Source organism: Triticum urartu, chromosome 7A, assembly GCF_056163025.1.
Source record: "Triticum urartu cultivar PI428250 chromosome 7A, HENAU_Tu73, whole genome shotgun sequence".
In the NCBI taxonomy this organism is placed as follows: domain Eukaryota; kingdom Viridiplantae; phylum Streptophyta; class Magnoliopsida; order Poales; family Poaceae; genus Triticum; species Triticum urartu.
In genome coordinates this window covers 649,080,494-649,097,635 of record NC_141879.1, presented here as the reverse complement: position 1 = coordinate 649,097,635, position 17,142 = coordinate 649,080,494, and the positions used below count along the sequence as shown (strand labels likewise).

Sequence of the window (17,142 nt, the reverse complement as noted above, 5' to 3'; positions counted from 1 at the left end):
TCTAGTGCATCCGTTGCATGGCAATCCCTACTCACTCACATTGATATTTGTTGATGGGCATCTCCATAGCCCGTTGATATGCCTAGTTGATGTGAGACTATCTTCCCCCTTTTTGTCTTCCCCACAACCACCATTCTATTCCACTTATAGTGCTATATCCATGGCTCACGCTCATGTATTGCATGAAGATTGAAAAAGTTTGAGAACACCAAAAGTATGAAACAATTGCTTGGCTTGTCATCGGGGTTGTGCATGATTTAAATATTTTGTGTGGTGAAGATGGAGCATAGCCAGACTATATGATTTTGTAGGGATAACTTTCTTTGGCCATGCTATTTTGAAAAGACATGATTGCTTTTTTAGTATGCTTGAAGTATTATTATTTTTATGTCAATATTAAACTTTTATATTGAATCTTTCGGATCTGAATATTCATAACACAATTAAGAAGAATTACATTAAAATTATGCCAAGTAGCACTCTGCATCAAAAATTCTGTTTTTATCATTTAGCTACTCGAGGACGAGTATGAATTAAGCTTGGGGATGCTTGATATGTCTCCAACTAGCGGTAGCCTCCTCAAGCTGCACCTTAAGCGCTGCTTCCTGCACCTCCATTTCAGCATACTTCTTGTCTAAGTTAGATAAGTCCACAATTGCAGCCTTGGAAACTTCGTGGCCGGACTTAATTTTAAGCTCGACTTCAGCAGCAGCATGTTCATCTCGCTCGGATCCCTTCGTGAACTCAGTCTGGCCAACCTCCAATTTCTTGGAAAGGTCAATAAGCCCGACCAACATAGCATGCACCTTAGCTACCTCATGTACTTGCGTGGGCAGCGTCTGAGAAACGCTCTCAAGCATGATGCGTCGCTTGGGATCACTAAGGGTAGAGTCGTTCAGTCCTTCGAGGGCTCGTTTCACCACAGTAACTGTGGCATCTATAAACGTGTCTTTGAAAAAGCTGCAGTCCATCTGTGTGCCTTCCCCTGATACAACTGTCATTACAGGGTCTTGCGAATGGTAACTTTCTCGTTCGCAACCTAAAAAAATAAGTGAAGAGTCGTGAAAATTTGATGATAATGATGGTTCATAGATACGACCAATTAAATAAATGCATAAGTAAATAAACTACCAGGTAAAGTTGACAAGAAATCAAGAGCACTAGGGGTAGGGAGCACAGTTTCAGCCACACCAGGGCTGGAGGGTAGACGACTTGTGCCACACTCGCCAAAGGTACAATCCTCGACGGATAAATCGAAGAGGTCACCAAGGCCATGGTCCTTTTCTCCCGTGAGAACATGGCTAAAATCTTCATCACTAACAAAGTTACTGAATTCAACATCTAAGGACGGACCATCCAATATTATTGGTTCAGAAAAATTGGATTCTTGGGCAAAATCAAGTTTACGCTTCAAAGGCAGCCTTTCTTCCTGTTCCACATGAGGCGGTGTAGATTGTCTGCGTCTCTTTCCACTAGCGGATGGGGCAGTGTCTGAGATATCATTATCCACTGATAGCGGGTGAGCGGAGGAGGACCCAGCTATGGCATTCTGTTTCAGTACATTACCTTTCCATAGGGTTTCTTGAGGTACACGCCCATCCATCCAGCAAGGTAGTGGAACGGCCAAATCCTATGTATGAATGAGGGGCCAATTGGATGAGTACAAATTCGCCAAAGTGAGTAATAAAGGGAGCAAAGAGCAGGTGGGCCCAAAGAGATACGTTGTCCTAGGGAAATCCATGCCGCCATCACTAATACCCCAGGGTGAATATATGGCCCACCACCAACAACGACATAGCGGTAAAGCCATATGGCAAGAAAAGCCGCAGTGTACACGCGCTGGTCTTCTAAGCTCTTGGTAGCAAAGGAGTTTACTCCACTATTGTGAAAGAAGTCACACCATTCCTTGAAACCTACTTTGCCACCCACAGCAAGCTTGGTCCAAATTTCTAGGAGCCGAATCAGGAAATTGGGGTACAAAAGAGTCGAAGGATGCAACTCATCAGCTAGGTGAACATATTCTTCATAAGGTTCACCATCAAGGGGCAACCCCGCGATCTGATGCATATCAAGAAGTGTGACTGTACACTCGCCAGACGAGAACAAAAACGTGTTGGTGTTGGGATCCCATCTCTCCAATAAAGACCTTAAAAGAGAAGGGGAGACAGAATAGTCGCCTAAAGAACAATAAATGGCTCCATAGACGTAATCCACGCCTTCCTCACTCCCCTTCAGATGGGTATGATATTTCTTCAAGACATTAGTACCCCATTCAAGATACCCAAAAGGCATTGGAGCGTATTCAACCTCATGATTCTCCCAGCCTAAACCTTTGGATATCATATGTGTCCCAAGGGTTGAAGCTTCATCAAGTCTGGGCCCAGGTGCGGGAGGTTGATAACAACGAGCTGAGAAAGATGGCCCTGCCGTCCATCCACGTGGTCCAAGCTCAGGATGGTCGTGTGGTACGCCTAACTTCGTAATCACTGGATTGGCTAGCTCACTAGTATCAGGTTCAAATAGGTGTTTTTTGGCCAACTTTGATAAAGGCATTCTACATGATTCAGACGAAGATGGTGTCGTGGCTTCCTCCATCTATATGCAAGGAAAATATGCATGTCGGTATACGTATGAAATTACAGGAAGTTAAAAATAGTACATGAAAATGCAAGATTGAATATTATACCAAGGTGGAAGAGATGATCCCGAGGTACGCAGTCTGCAACGAGAGATAGTATATACAATAAAAAAACATTTCAACATTTGAATTTGATGCATAAAAAAGGGAATATGAGAAACACGAAACAGGTGTGCGTGATTGAAAATATTCCTCATCCCCAAAAAAACAATAACATCGCCGTCGAACGACGGACCAAGCCTATATATAGGCTTGCCGGAACGCCGACGGTGATCGAGTCATCAAACTCATACATATATGGCAAATAAAAAAATCACCGTCGAACGACGGACCAAGCACATATATAGGCTTGCCGGAACGCCGACGGTGATCGAGTCATCAAACTCATACATATATGGCAAATAAAAAAAATCACCGTCGAACTACGGACCAAGCCCATATATAGGCTTGCTGGAACGCCGACGGTGATCAAGTCATCAAACTCATAAATATATGGCAAATAAAAAAAAATCACCGTCGAACGACGGACCAAGCCCATATATAGGCTTGCCGGAACACCGACGGTGATCGAGTCATCAAACTCATACATATATAGCAAATAAAAAAATCATTATCGAACGACGGACAAAGCCCATATATAGGCTTGCCGGAACGCCGCAGGTGATCGAGTCATCGAACTCATACATGTATGGCAATAAAAAAAATCACCGTCGAACGACGGACCAAGCCCATATATAGGCTTGCCGGAACGCCAACGGTGATCAAGTCATCAAACTCATACATATATGGCAATAAAAAAATCACCGTCGAACAACGGACCAAGCCTATATGAAGACTTCCCGAAACGCTGACAGTGATCAAGTCATTAAATTCATATATATAAATATATATATATATATATATGATAAAAAAATCACCATCGAACAACGGACCAAGCCCATATATAGACCTCCCGGAACGCCGGCGGCGGTAATCAATTCATTCATACATATAAAAAAATCATCGTCGAATGACGAACGAAGCCAATATATAGGCCTCTCGGAGCACCGACGGTGATTAAGTATTGAATTCATACATATACGCCAAACAAAAAAATCTTACTGTCGAACGACGGACCAAGCCCAAATATAGGCTCCCTAGAACGCCGACAGTAAGAGACTCATTAATTCATATAAAAATCTTTTTAATCCGAGTTCGTATGCAAAAGTTATGCCCATTTTACAAATTCTAGAGAGATTTTGTAAATAAAGTCGAAATTCATATTTGTAAATTTTCCCAACAACTAGACCACATATCACATGGGAAACTTATTTTATTTTATTTTTTTGACATTTCCATCATTTTCTTTTGTTTTTTCTAAAACTGAAAAGGCGGTCCAAGGGGGGGGGAGTTTGAAAATGAGACCTTTAGTACCGGTTCGTGCCATGAACCGGTACTAATGCCTCAAAGCCCATTAGTACCGGTTCATGGCACGAACCGGGACTAAAGGGACCAGTTCAACCGGGACTAATGCCTTAGCCGCGCGAACCGGGATAAATGCATCCATTGGTCCCGGTTCTGGACTGAACCGGGACAAATGGGCTTACTCGGCCTGGACCAAAGCCCCCTTTTCTACTAGTGCGCCGTCACCACATCCATGGCTTGACCAGACAAAACCGACGACTCCGCAACTCCGGCGGCGACCGTCTGCTCGACGGCCACAGGTGGAGGAGGCTGCCGATGACGGAACCGACCACCTCGACCACCACGATGACCGCGGTATCCACCCCGCTGCCGATAGTCAGGGCCAGACGCCCCATCAACAAAACCACCCGGAGGACCGAGAAAAGGCCTCTCGGCATTACCATCACTCTGCCAAGCGTATCCGCGGCCACCACTAGTACATGCTCACAGAAGGACTAGCATGAACTATCGGAGAGTTGGGTGATGCGTGCGGTGCCTGTGGCGACCGCCGCGAAGACGGCGGCCTCCGCCAGCCCTGGGCGTAGGCACGTCGGCGGCCAGTTTTGGGCGCTTGCGGATTCATCAGACAATGAAGATGATGACGACGGGATTTGCACCGGAGATTCGCCGGAGTTGTATTCGCCAACGACTTCCGACATAATCTGTGAAGCTTTCAATCCCGGGTATTCGGAGGAGGAAGTTGCCATGGTTGTGGACGACATCGTGCCTTGCAACGATCCGGTGAGGGAGGGACTTAACCTTGAGGATAAGGTGGAGATCGTTCGACGGATTGTTCATCGGAGGGCGGCTTCCGCGCTCCAGCCATGGAAAGGGCCAATTCCCAAGGTATGCCTCCAGCCCATTACTTTGTTGGATTTCTTCCTGCCGGATTCATGGACGCGGGTGACTAGAAAGAAGAGACCGAATGGCCGGCTGGTGGTGGCGCAGCCGGCGCCGGCAACCTCCGCGGCGGCTCAGATCCGAGCGGCCAGGGAGCAGGGTTTGAATCTGCTGCTGGGCTCTCCTGGGCCGGCGGTTGAGCGGGCCTGCGCTGGCATGACTGGGTATGTGGCCCAGCATGTCAGCTGCGAGGCAGGGCGGGCCGGACTGAACGATCCTGGGCATGTGTCTCGCCGCCTGTTCTCCTCCTGATCGATCTCCACCTGCGCCTCCGCCCAGGGTTCGTCGAGCTCGTGCGGTCCCCAGGTGTGTGCACTCGTTGAAGATCTGGAGCATGTCGCTGCTCTCGACCCCGTGAAACTTCAGCGTGCGATCGCGTTCCCTGATTCTGGGCATATCGCGTCCCGCGCCATGCTCTCCAGCTCCGGCCGAGTGTATACATCCATCCATGTGCACACGCGTACGCAATGCCTTTTTTACAGCAATGCGGCTTTATTCATCAAAGAATGGAGAGATCATTTACAAGGCTTGATGAGATAAAATCAGGGGTAGAAGCATCCCAGAAACCTGAGAAAATATATTTAAAAGAAGATTTAGCTATGGTATTCGGCACCTCGTTGGCTCTCTTAAACAATGCTGAAAGTAACATGGTCAAAGTCCGTCATAAGCTGCCTGCTCTCCATAATCACATGAATAGAAGGCATACTCGTCCTCTCCTTTCATGGATTCAACCGCAGAGGAACTATCAGACTCAATGTTCAGCTTGTTATAACCAATGTACGCAGCGCTTTGAGTCTAATTCATGTCCAGGTGTGTGCTTACCGACAATTATCTTTGTGCAGTTAGAAATGAAAGTTCCTAATTGGCGCTCCAGGCGCTGACTGGAGCACCGTTGCTCACACGCGTCTCATCTGGGCCGGCCCATTAGCACTCTCCACTACTCGCTCGCTCGCTCCAGCTGCTCGGTCTCGCTCTCTCGGTTGACTGGTTGAATGGTTTGGTTCATAGTAGACCGTTAACTTTTGAAAAAATATCTCAGACATGAATATTTTTCGTGAATTTGGAAAATTTTCACGTTTTTGAAAAAGAGCCCGTGCATTTAAAAAAATTCACTGTTCCAAATTCAACAAAACTTTGGTGTGCCTATTTGAAAGAGAAGAAGGAGATGGTGGAGCAATTTAGCTACAGTGATAACCACATGGCAGGAGATGTGAAAGACCATAAAAGCACCTCGGGCGTGGCATATTTTTTAAGAGGAAGAATAGTGAGTTGGCTATCATAAAAGCAGAAGTTGGTTGCATTATCATTCTGTGCAGCTGCGACAACGGTGTGTCAAGGTTTGTGGCTAGAAAGGCTGCCCGGTGACTTCAGAGACAAGAAACCGGAAGGAGTGGTGCTCAATGTTGACAACAAGTCTGTGACTCCCAAGGTAAGAATCTAGTGCACCATTACGTGAGCAACCACATCTATCATTCCCATTTACTGGCTAGGCGCCCAAGATGGTGATCGACAAATTGAGGGACAAGAACAACACATCTACCATCGCTAGTTCTTCTAGCGCTAGGAAATTGACATCTTAAAACGATATTGGAAAGTGAAGGAAGGTTGTGTAAATGAGTAGGCGGTGGTTGAACTTGAAGATTTATGTAATAAATATGAGAGATTTTGATGTAATAAAGGGAAGAGAGGTTATGTTTTTGCCAGGTCGATGCATGTGACATGTTCGCTGTTCTGTTATTCGCTGATTTCTCTCCGATAGATTTGATTGGCTTTTGGTACATATGTTTTCTTGTTACTGATTGTTACTGTAAAATTTTCTCCGTGCTGCGGAGTTACAAGAGGTTGTGGCATTTAACTTTTTCTCTAATTAGTTCTTGTAAATATTACATCAGAATCATGATCTTAGAGCATCTCCAGCCGCGTCCCCAACTGCGCCCCTAAAGGCTTTTTTTATTGCGCCAGCGCCCAAAAACGGGCCCAGTCGCGTCCCCATTAGCCTATTTTTCACCGATTTCGCCCGAAATTGGCGCCGACGGACCCAGGCCGAACCCGGCGCGCTGGGGGCGCCCGGGCAAACTGTTTTGACGCGAACAAATGGCGGGCCTGCCGAGTCAGCGACCCACGCCTCATCGTCCTCAAAACGCCCAGTTTCCCGTGGAGAATCAATGCCAAGGCTGCCGCCGGTCAGCCTTCCATTGATTCCTCACGGGCGGTGCAGTGCGACGACGCGCCCCCTCCCGCCACGCGTACCCACAACGCCCCCCCCCCCCCCCCACCTCCCGGCCGCTATATAAAGCAGCACGTCTCCCTCGCCGGAGACGCACCCGCCTGCAGCCCCCCTCTCTCCCCATGCACAGCCGTCGCCGACGAACTCTTTCCGCCGCCGCTGACGATGGGCAAGAGGTTCCCCGGCGACGGGGCGGCGGCCAATGACTTCGGCCGTCGCTTTCTGTACGAGTGGGAAGCCCACCTCCTGCATGAAGTGAACATCCCGGCGCCTCCCGAGATGCGTGCGCCGGGGCCGTGGAGGCTCAACACCGGGGGCATCTCCGTGCCCCCGCTACCCGACGTCACGCGCCCCGACTACTTCAACGCCGAGGTCGAGCACGCCCGGGCGTCCCTGACGGAGGAGCAGAGGGCCCGCCCGAAGTACGCCGCCGGCAACCACTAGGCGTGGGCTGGCCTCCACCAACAACGCATCGGTGGTGCGGGGGACCAAGAACAGCGATGGCCGCCGCCTGTGGTGGGGCACGCCCGACTGCACGCTCCACGCTGTCCTGGAGCACCTCGAGGGCGGCAACGAGCCGCCGTTCACGTACTGTGCCGCCTCGGTCGCGCGCCGGAGCGGCGGCCAATGGATGCCGAGGAGGACCGGCTCCTCTTCCTCCTCCTCCCACTCCTCTGGCTCGCCGGTGCTCTATAGCGTCAAGGCCGAGCCCGCAGAGACGCCGCTCGGCCAGCGCACCCGTAGCACCGGCGTCGTCATCAACGAGGGCGGGCACGCCTCCTCCTCGGCTCCTCCCCACCTCGTCAAGCCGAAGATGGAGTTGGGGCTCGCCGCCGTCAAGACGAAGCTAGGGCTCCCCCGCGTGAAGATGGAGGCGGGGTTCGACGACGCGGCGGCTAGGAAGTGGGCGCGGGAAGACTGGGCGCGGCTGGAGCGCCAGCGCCAGCGCCGCGCCCTAGAGGAGATTGCCGCTCGTCGCCGTGGCCGCGACGAGGGAGGCGTCGTCGTTCTCTACGACAGCGATGACGAAGCGCCGCCACCGGTCCGCGAGGGCGACTCTGGGCAGGGGTCCAGCAGGGGCGGACGCGTGAAGGAGGAGAAGGACGACAGGGGTGGCGACGACTTCGCCGAGTTCAGCGAGTTCTTCCTGTAGTCGCGGCTTTTAGTTTTTTTTTCTAGTAAATTTTAAGCTTGTTATGTAAAAAATTGTTTAAGTCGCCGAAGTTTATGCCCGTTTCCCGAATTCTAACCGAATGTCTTTTAAAAAAAAGCCTTCTGGGGGGCGACCCTGGGGCCAGCGGCTGGGAACCCGATCGACCCCAACCGATTTTATCGCCGGGTCGCCCTCAGGCGGTGATTTTTTTTAGCCCCCGGAGGGCCAACTGCTGGAAATGCTCTTAGGAACTTCTGCATACTGTTGTACTGTGGCCTTGGTTTTTAACTCATTGGGGATACTTGTGTACATGTGTGGCAAGTGCCAAATTTACGTTCTTGCTTGCAGTATTGCGAGAACCAGCACACTAGAAAAACAAGAATTTAAAACATGTTAGTTAATTTTAATAAGTATTCATGATTTTAAAAATGTTCATGAATTTTAAAATTATTCATGTATTTGAAAAGTGTTCTTTAATTTCGAAATGTTGAAAAAGAAAATAAGAAAAAAGAAACAGAAAAAGAAAATGGAAAAAATAGACTGCAAGCATCTGGAAGCTTCCCAAAATTGGATGCCCCGCTGGATGTGACACTTGACAGGCGAGCCGCGTACAAATTTTTTTAGGCAATCTCGCAAGCTTTATTACCCCGTCACAATGTTCTGTGAGACAAAAAAATATTGTCGGGTTTGCCTAACCAAATATGGTGAATTGGTGACCAAATCTTAATGAAAGTGCATACTTTGTGAGATTGTGAGCTTCAATGTTCGAAATCCTAAATTCATGAATGAAATTACTAGAGATAAAGGTCCTAGGATGATTTGTGATTTCATGGATGATTGCACCATAGCTAGTAGAACTTCCTATCTTGATGGCTTCCACCACAGACCTTGCAATCGAGCCGCGTACAGTTGGTAACCCATGGCTCGAACAAGAAGATGAAAGGTTTTTAATGGAACAAGCCCCTGTTCGAAGGGTGATGTGCGCCAAATTTAAAATCAACAGGAAACGACACCTTGAGTGCTGAATAGGAAATGGCGTTAGGGCATCTCCAATGTCATGTCATAAAATGCCCGCAAAAACGTTCAGACCGACGCGTCCAGACATTTTTTTGCCAACCAACACAATGTTGCAAACATCCATGGACGGGTCCGTCCGTCCGATTTCCCGCAAACAGACACAAAACCTAGGGGAGGTTTGCGGGCACCCATAGCTCTGCCACGTACGCGCCCGACAACAGTCTCACCCAAAAACCACTCTCGTGTGACCACTCCAACCATCCGGGAAGAGGCGTCACATTTGTGTCGTTCCAGATCGGACGTGACCAGTCTACAGCATGCCGGGCATTGAAGGGGCACGTCGGTTGAGATGGTCACCCATGCCACGTCCACCCGCAACGCAGCTGCTCACTCTCTCTCTCTCTCTCTCTCTCTCTCTCTCTCTCTCCATGTCGTGTTCAATGCTGGCTCAGAGCGATGCGAAAAGCTTGCTGCCCATTCAACCTCCTCCTCGGCATCGGACATGCGTGATGGCTGAGAAGCCCACTTCGGGCGCCCGCATTCAAACTGCAGCTACAACGGTAGTTGAAGAGGTGCGCAGTGTACAGCAAATGAAGCAACAAAAAAGATAGCAGGACAAGAGTAGAAAAATGTGAGTAATGGAGCATCATGACTATGAACAAATTGCTACTCTTGCAGCATTTTCGTGCATGCAATATTTATGCACTTTGTGCATGCAATAACCTTCGCATGTCCTAATACCTCTCAAGCCTAGCATAACGTGCAATTTTCTTTGTGTGTTGCCCTTTGCTACATGGAGAAGAAGGGTAACCAACAACCCCTAAACCTCAATTACTTCCTCATCTCTTCCACAGTGGAAAATGAGGAATATATAGGATGGACCAGGCAGAGAGATCCTCATGAATGCACAAAATGGTGGGTCGTGATAAAGGAGAGGGTTACTTCTACAAGAGAAGGAGTAAATAGAGAAGCATCAATGCATTATAAATACCCATATCTTGTCTACTACCTCCATCCTGGATTATTGGTTCCCTTTGTTTTTTATACTAAATTTTAACCATAAATTTAACTGGAAAATATTAATCCATGTCACCAAAAATTACATTGCTGGATTCGTATTTGAACCTAGTTTGCAATGATATTATCTTTGGGACTGTCTATTCTACATCCGGCTGAAATCTAATTCGCTTTCAATCATATTTTTCAGCCAACTAAAGGATGCCAAGTGTCACCTGTCCTGTGTACCCTGTTCTTTCTGCCCCGCACCTACAAATCGCTTCTAAACAGGTCCAAACACCAAACTATAAACGGGTCCACACAATAAACTAGCAGCTAAAATGGTTAAAAGCTAACAACATGTATCTACAGGAGGAGGAAAAGGACCAAAACTGATGACATCTAACCACACTAAATTACCGCTGCTGCTGCTGTGTATCAATTATACAGAGGGCTAAAATTACACTAATAATTATAGTGTAAAAATCATGGAAAATGCACAGTAATTGCACTCAAAATACACTGTAATTCCACTTGCAAATAGAGAGCAAAATCCAGTAAAGTACATTGTAAATCCACTCAGATTTACAGTCTAAATTCCACTGTAGTTCCACTAATAATTACTGTTAGAATTGTGTCGAATATAGTGTACGAGGTAGGTTACAGTTGGACTTGTAGTTGTATTGTGTTTAGATAGGATATGGAGCCGTGTCCAAGTAGGACACTTGTATCCTAGGCCTCTCTTATATAGCGGGGGTAGACACACGATGTAACCTATGCCAACATAATAGTACCGAAACGCAGGGGAAGCCGGCGGCATGTGCCGGTGTCCAGGGCGACCGGGTGCGGTATTGTGACGGTGTCACGGGGAGGAGCGCCTGTAGACAGGCCCCGGAGATGTAGCCATGTCGGTGAACCTCGTTAACAAATCTCGGTGTCGTGCTCGTGTGATTTCTTGGTCCTTGAATGATCGACGATATGCCTCGGATTTATTCTAACAAATGATATCATGAGCAAGGTCACGAAGAGATGGATGTGCGTTGATTAAGAGGAAGGTCGAAGGTGGTCGTGGCTGCGAGTTGTGTGAACAAGGAAAGCAGTGGAATTGACCGCTCGAATAGAAACAATCGAGGGTAGCAACGACTGGTAGCGGTGCTTGCGTTTGACATCTGGGTGAGATCGGATCAGTAGGAACAGCGGCGGCGTGATGCACGTGCCTTGGACAGATGCGTTGGACGGACTCGGCGACTCAGCGCGATCAGGAGGCGGCGGCTGTTACAAGGTTGAGGCCCACGTGGGCTTCTATTGTGTGTGGCCCAACGCGGGCGCGCGGTCGGGCTGGACCTGAGGAGCAAAGTTGGGCACGAACCAGCAAGGTAAAGAGAGGTCCAGGCAGGATGCCGTGTTGGCTGAACGTGAAGCGAAGCCAGAGCTACGAGAAATTTGTTGTTTAAAAAAATGACACAAAGACGGAACTACAGGGAGTCAAACCGTGACATGGATTGCTATCATGTGTGAGAAAAGGAAAAAGAGTCTAAGAAGCTATGAGTGTTGTTTTTGTACGTGCTCTGGAAAGCTCTAAGGGACTATTTTTGGATTTCTTCACTGGTACACTGTTGTGTATGGATGGCAATGGTCTCAGTTATACTTCAAGAAATCCGGGGTGTGTTATTGGCAGCATCATGCATACACAGGGCGTCAAGCAATGCACTAAGATGTGCGGACGGACACGGCACATGGTGGAGCATGGTTGCAGTCGGACAAGTTCGGCTGGGTCGGACTAGATGGTCTGATGGATCGACGTGAGTCGGCTGGTACAGAAGACGATGGTGGGATCGGCGAAGATGACGTAGAAGCGTGATGCTGATGGTGACCGACTTCTGGGGCGTGAAAACACGTGGCGCAGGCCCGATGGCTTGTGCGGCTTTGACAAGACTATGGCGCGGGGTTGATTCAAGACGGTGCACGCATGAAAGCTTGAAGTTAACGGGGCGCGAGGGTGGACTGATCATCTACCATGGAGTCATGTTCAAGGTGGAGCTGGATTGAGGGGCTACGGTGTAAGCATCTAGGGAATCGAAGCCTATTCAGCAAGGGAAAAAGCGAGGAACACGTAGCTCGGACTGGAGCCCAGTGGTCTGATGGAAGCGTGAAACTCGTCATCGGTCGATGATGATCGGTGATACTCTGCAGTGGGGGTTGAGTGGTGTGGGTTCGCGACCCTTTGAGACTCGACCGGGACAGCGGAGGCTCGACGCGGTAATAGCGGCGAGACGTGCGGCGCGCACGGGGCATGGAGATGGGCCAGGGCTCTGGTGGTCATACATGTGGTGAGACAACTACGAATTTGACTCGGATGACTATAAGCAATGGTGAAATTTCTTCAAGTTTCAGACATGCGGCTAAGAAAGGAGCGGTGATGTTGAGTTCAGGTAACATTTATGTGTGACACCCAATATGTGAGTTGTTCATTTTCACGCAGGTCAGTGATCAGTGTGTGATGCGTTGAACGAAGCTCTGGAAGTTGGGAGCATACACTAGAGTAAAGAGGAACTTAATTTTGCTCGAGTGTTGATTGTGGTCAAGAAAATAAAGGGACTACAAGTTGCAGGTGGAGTCATATGGAGTCTTTTGAGTAGCAGCGGTACTCATGGGATGAGCTCAAGTCCAATGTATATGGAAGTTTGACACATGAATAAATCCAGGGTGACGGAGTATATTCGCCAAGGTGGAGTTTGTTAGAATTGTGTCGAATATAGTGTACGAGGTAGGTTACAGTTGGACTTGTAGTTGTATTGTGTTTAGATAGGATATGGAGCCGTGTCCAAGTAGGACACTTGTATCCTAGGCCTCTCTTATATAGCGGGGGTAGACACACGATGTAACCTATGCCAACATAATAGCACCGGAACGGGAAGCCAGCGGCATGTGCCGGTGTCCAGGGCGACCGGGTGCGGTATTGTGATGGTGTTACGGGGAGGAGCGCTAGTAGTCAGGCCCCAGGGATGTAGTCATATCGGTGAACCTCGTTAACAAATCTCGGTGTCGTGCTCGTGTGATTTCTTGGTCCTCGGATAATCGACGGTATGCCTCGAATTTATTCTAACAATTACAGTGTAAAAACATTTGAAAACACTAAAAAATACACTATAACTCCACTAAGATTTACAGTGTAAATTACACTTAAAAAACACAAAAGAATTACACTGTAATTCCACTGAGAAAGTACTAAATTTACCCTACAGAAACGCCACCATACACGGCGGTCCCCCCCCCCCCCCCCCCCCCCTCCCCCTCCTCCTGTGCGTTCATCACCTCCTGTTGTCTCCCTCCTACCTGAACAAATGTGGAAGACAGAACTGACCTGTAGTGGATCATTACATAGGTTAAGTTAAGCACAAATCTACACAGATAAAAATAAGAACATAATCACACAAAAACAACCAGGAGAAACCCTAGGAACAACTAGGATATGCTCACATGAACTAGTAGTCTATGATCACAGGAAAACTGAAAACTAGATGCCCAGACAATGGGTTTCTGAATTTGCACAAATAAACACACTACGGGCACCAAAACATGCTTAGGAAATTAGCAATCCCATTTTGGGAAAATTTAAAAACATACAAGGGGGTGGATTGCTCCAGTCGAGAGAAAATATGACTATTTTCACAAAATTTGGAAACTGATAAACTAAACAAACTAAACACTATTAAGAAACTTTGATCTACTAGTTTTAGACACTTTCTACCTGTTCTTAAATAGTTGTGATTGAAGGACTGATTTAAGTAACTTTGGAAGTGTAAAGTGTAAACTACTACGATTTGATGCTTCCTTATACTGAATATTCATAGGCATCAACATTAGCACTGAAAATTGAAATTAACAGAAAAAAGGACAAACACGATCAGGCTAAAAACATTGAGACTAGAAGGCACTCACACAAGTAGCAATAAACAAAAAGAATTTATAAAACTGATAACATATTTACACAAAAAGAATCTATAAGGTACTCACACTGTAAAATCCATTAGGAATTACACTGTAAAATCCATTGGGAATTACAGTGAAACTCCACTGAGAATTACACTATGAATCCACTAGGAATTACACTATAAATCCACTTGAAATTACACTGTAAATACAATAGGAATTATACTGTAAAATCTATTTTCATGCACATGAATCCACTAGGAATTACACTGTAAATTTACAAGAAATTACACTGTAAAGCCAATAGAAATTACACTGTAAATCTATTTTCATGCGCATGTGGGAATTGTTTTCATCCACATGAAAAATAGCAATTCAGTTTCAGTCAGATATTTCCAACCCATGGGAGCTTGACAGTTGTTTGTCTATGTTTCTACTTGTCGTTTCTATGTCCATGTCAAACTTTCCTACTAGCCCCATTAAGCAATAACAGGTTTAGTTCATCCAAACACCAACCTGATACTTGAAAAAATTCAGGCTTGTCTGTAGAATGAGTTGCTTCAGTCTTCCACTCAATAGGAATCACAGGTAAACACCCCCATATTTGCGTTCACCCCACACTTAGCATGATTGAGACAGATGAGACAGATCTCTCTCCTGCATGTCTACATCTGAAAAGAAACAAGGACGTCTACGAATCATTACATATATATGATGAAGGGACAAAACCTCACTTACATGCTGCAGGTACAAAAGTGAACTCTGGAACTCTACTTACGCGACACAAAAAACACACTAGAACCAGGAAATTAACACTAGAACCACGAAGAATATTAGGACCAAGACACCAAGTAGTCTAGGGGGGGGGGGGGGGGGCAGGAACAGAGAAAACTACTTGCAAGTTTCTGAATTCATAACTACAGTTACAGCACATGGCTATAGGAAAAACAGATAGGGGGTCACAGATTCAGGAAGATATGAACAAAAAGGTTAGGAAAATGCTTCAACAAAAAGGCTAGGAATGCAGCACTAATGAGGTAGCTAACTAACCTAAACCAGGAACTCATGCAACACTAATGAACTGGAATTTATTAGCACTGATAAGGGAGGTGAGATACAGGTAAAATTACACTAAACTACAGAAAGAATTACACTAAAACTACACTGTAAAATGCACAACTCATACACTGTAATTCCACTAAATTTACGCTGTAAAATGCGCAGTTCATACACTATAATTCCACTGTAATTCCACTAAATTAAAAAATTAACTTCAAGTAATTACACTAGTAGGATTAGTTACACTGCAATTTACAGTGTAAATGCACCGCATTTTAATTACACTAAAGTGATACAGTAATTACACTAAAAAATTATAGTAATTACACTAAGAAATCCACTATGAATTACAGAGTAAATTCAAAAATATTAGATGGAGCCATTACAGTGTAAAAACACTGACAAAAGATAGAGTAACTAACCTAAAATTACACTACAACTTGCACTTTAATTTCACTTACAAAGATAGAGTAAACTAACCTAAAACACTAGTGACCCTCCGTCCTGTTTGGTTGGAAGTTTCCTACTCAAGTTGAGAAAGCAAGGGGTAACCGGACTGCTGCTCACTCTTGAGCTTCAACGGCAGTATTGCCTCCATCTTTCGCCCACCCTGGGTTAGGGGTTTAGGATTATCTTTTGAAAGAATCTCTTGTATCAGTAGATACAAGAAATCAGTCGTGCATATTATCATATAGAAATGTGAATCGAGACGCATCTGGATGAGAGTTTGGCTTTCTTTTGGCAACAATAACACTGTGATCTCACTTACAAGTGACAGTAAAAAAATAAGATTTACGGAGTAAGTCGAGTGATAAGAAAAGGACACTCCTGAGCAATCACAAATTTACACAAGTTCAAGCTCCTATATTTCTTTATGGACGGAATACAACTGACTAACAGTGAAAAAATACACTCTGAAAAAAATATACTACTAGAAATACAGAGCTATATCATTGGAAAAGAAAAAAAATGCACTGGTATACAATGGAAGACACCAAAAATTACATTAGTAAATCAGCAAAAATACTACTGGAATTACAATCAACACCAATACTAAAAGTACTGGAATTACATCACAGCACTCGATCCCCTACGCATAACATCACATAAACCTACAGATCTTAGCACACGAGCAACCCACAGATCTGAGCAACAGAGAACTGAAAGGGAAACAACAACAGAGGAGAGATGCATCGATGGGGAGAGAAGAAACCGACCATACCGCCTGAAGAATTCCGGCCGCCTGACCACCAAGCCCTCAAGCAGGCACCGAAGGAGAACTCCCAATCGAAATTGCCATGACTCAAGCTCTCTAACTCACCGAGGTCTTCGCCGCTCGAAATCAAAAGGGGAAGAGACGAGGGGACGCCGGGCCGAAGAGACGAGGGGGCTTCGGGCGAGATGAGTGATCTACAGGAAAGCGAAAAGAAAAAAAGAAAAAAAGAAATGGCACCCGGCGAGAGGGCTACGGGTTCCCGCAATTAACGGGTCTCTCACTGAAAAATTATGCGGGCCGGGTAACAGTAGCCTAGAGCTTAGAAAAAAACGAAAAAAAAACGAATCAACAAAACGATCGGACGGACAAAAAAGTGAATGAACGCGAATTGATTTCATCCAGCTGAAAAATAGCAATTCCGTTATCTTTTATGACATGCATTAACATTTTGTTAGTTAAATCTAAGATAAAAATTTGACACAAAATGCAAACAGGATAAATAAACCAGGACAGAGGTAGTGGTTATCAAATGCTTGTGCGTATATGTGTTCTCCTACAAT

The 17,142-nt window shown here is 46.3% G+C and overlaps 2 protein-coding genes and 1 long non-coding RNA gene across 5 annotated transcripts; all 3 read right to left on the bottom strand.

Annotated features, from left to right (window-relative positions):
• Nucleotides 1-533: 533 nt before the first annotated feature.
• On the bottom strand, nucleotides 534-1,564 carry LOC147961047 (uncharacterized; the record flags this gene model as incomplete). Its single annotated transcript, XM_087533652.1, has 2 exons — nucleotides 534-1,039; nucleotides 1,132-1,564. Coding segments are annotated over 2 exons (939 nt in total), but the record flags the coding sequence as incomplete, so codon positions are not given.
• A 2-nt stretch (nucleotides 1,565-1,566) lies between these two features.
• Nucleotides 1,567-2,595, bottom strand: LOC147961046 (uncharacterized; the record flags this gene model as incomplete). The annotated part of the gene is made up of 1 exon (XM_087533651.1): nucleotides 1,567-2,595. A coding segment is annotated over exon 1 (1,029 nt), but the record flags the coding sequence as incomplete, so codon positions are not given.
• An 11,072-nt stretch (nucleotides 2,596-13,667) lies between these two features.
• On the bottom strand, nucleotides 13,668-16,835 carry LOC125523262 (uncharacterized). Of its 3 annotated transcripts, XR_015610847.1 has the most exons (4): nucleotides 16,589-16,835; nucleotides 15,847-15,976; nucleotides 14,824-14,978; nucleotides 13,668-13,738 (listed from the first exon to the last, which is right to left on the bottom strand). It is a non-coding gene; the product is annotated as an uncharacterized LOC125523262 (long non-coding RNA). The 3 variants fall into 3 exon arrangements; XR_015610845.1 differs by lacking the exon at nucleotides 15,847-15,976 and having other exon boundaries at nucleotides 16,584-16,835; XR_015610846.1 differs by lacking the exon at nucleotides 15,847-15,976.
• Nucleotides 16,836-17,142: the final 307 nt, after the last annotated feature.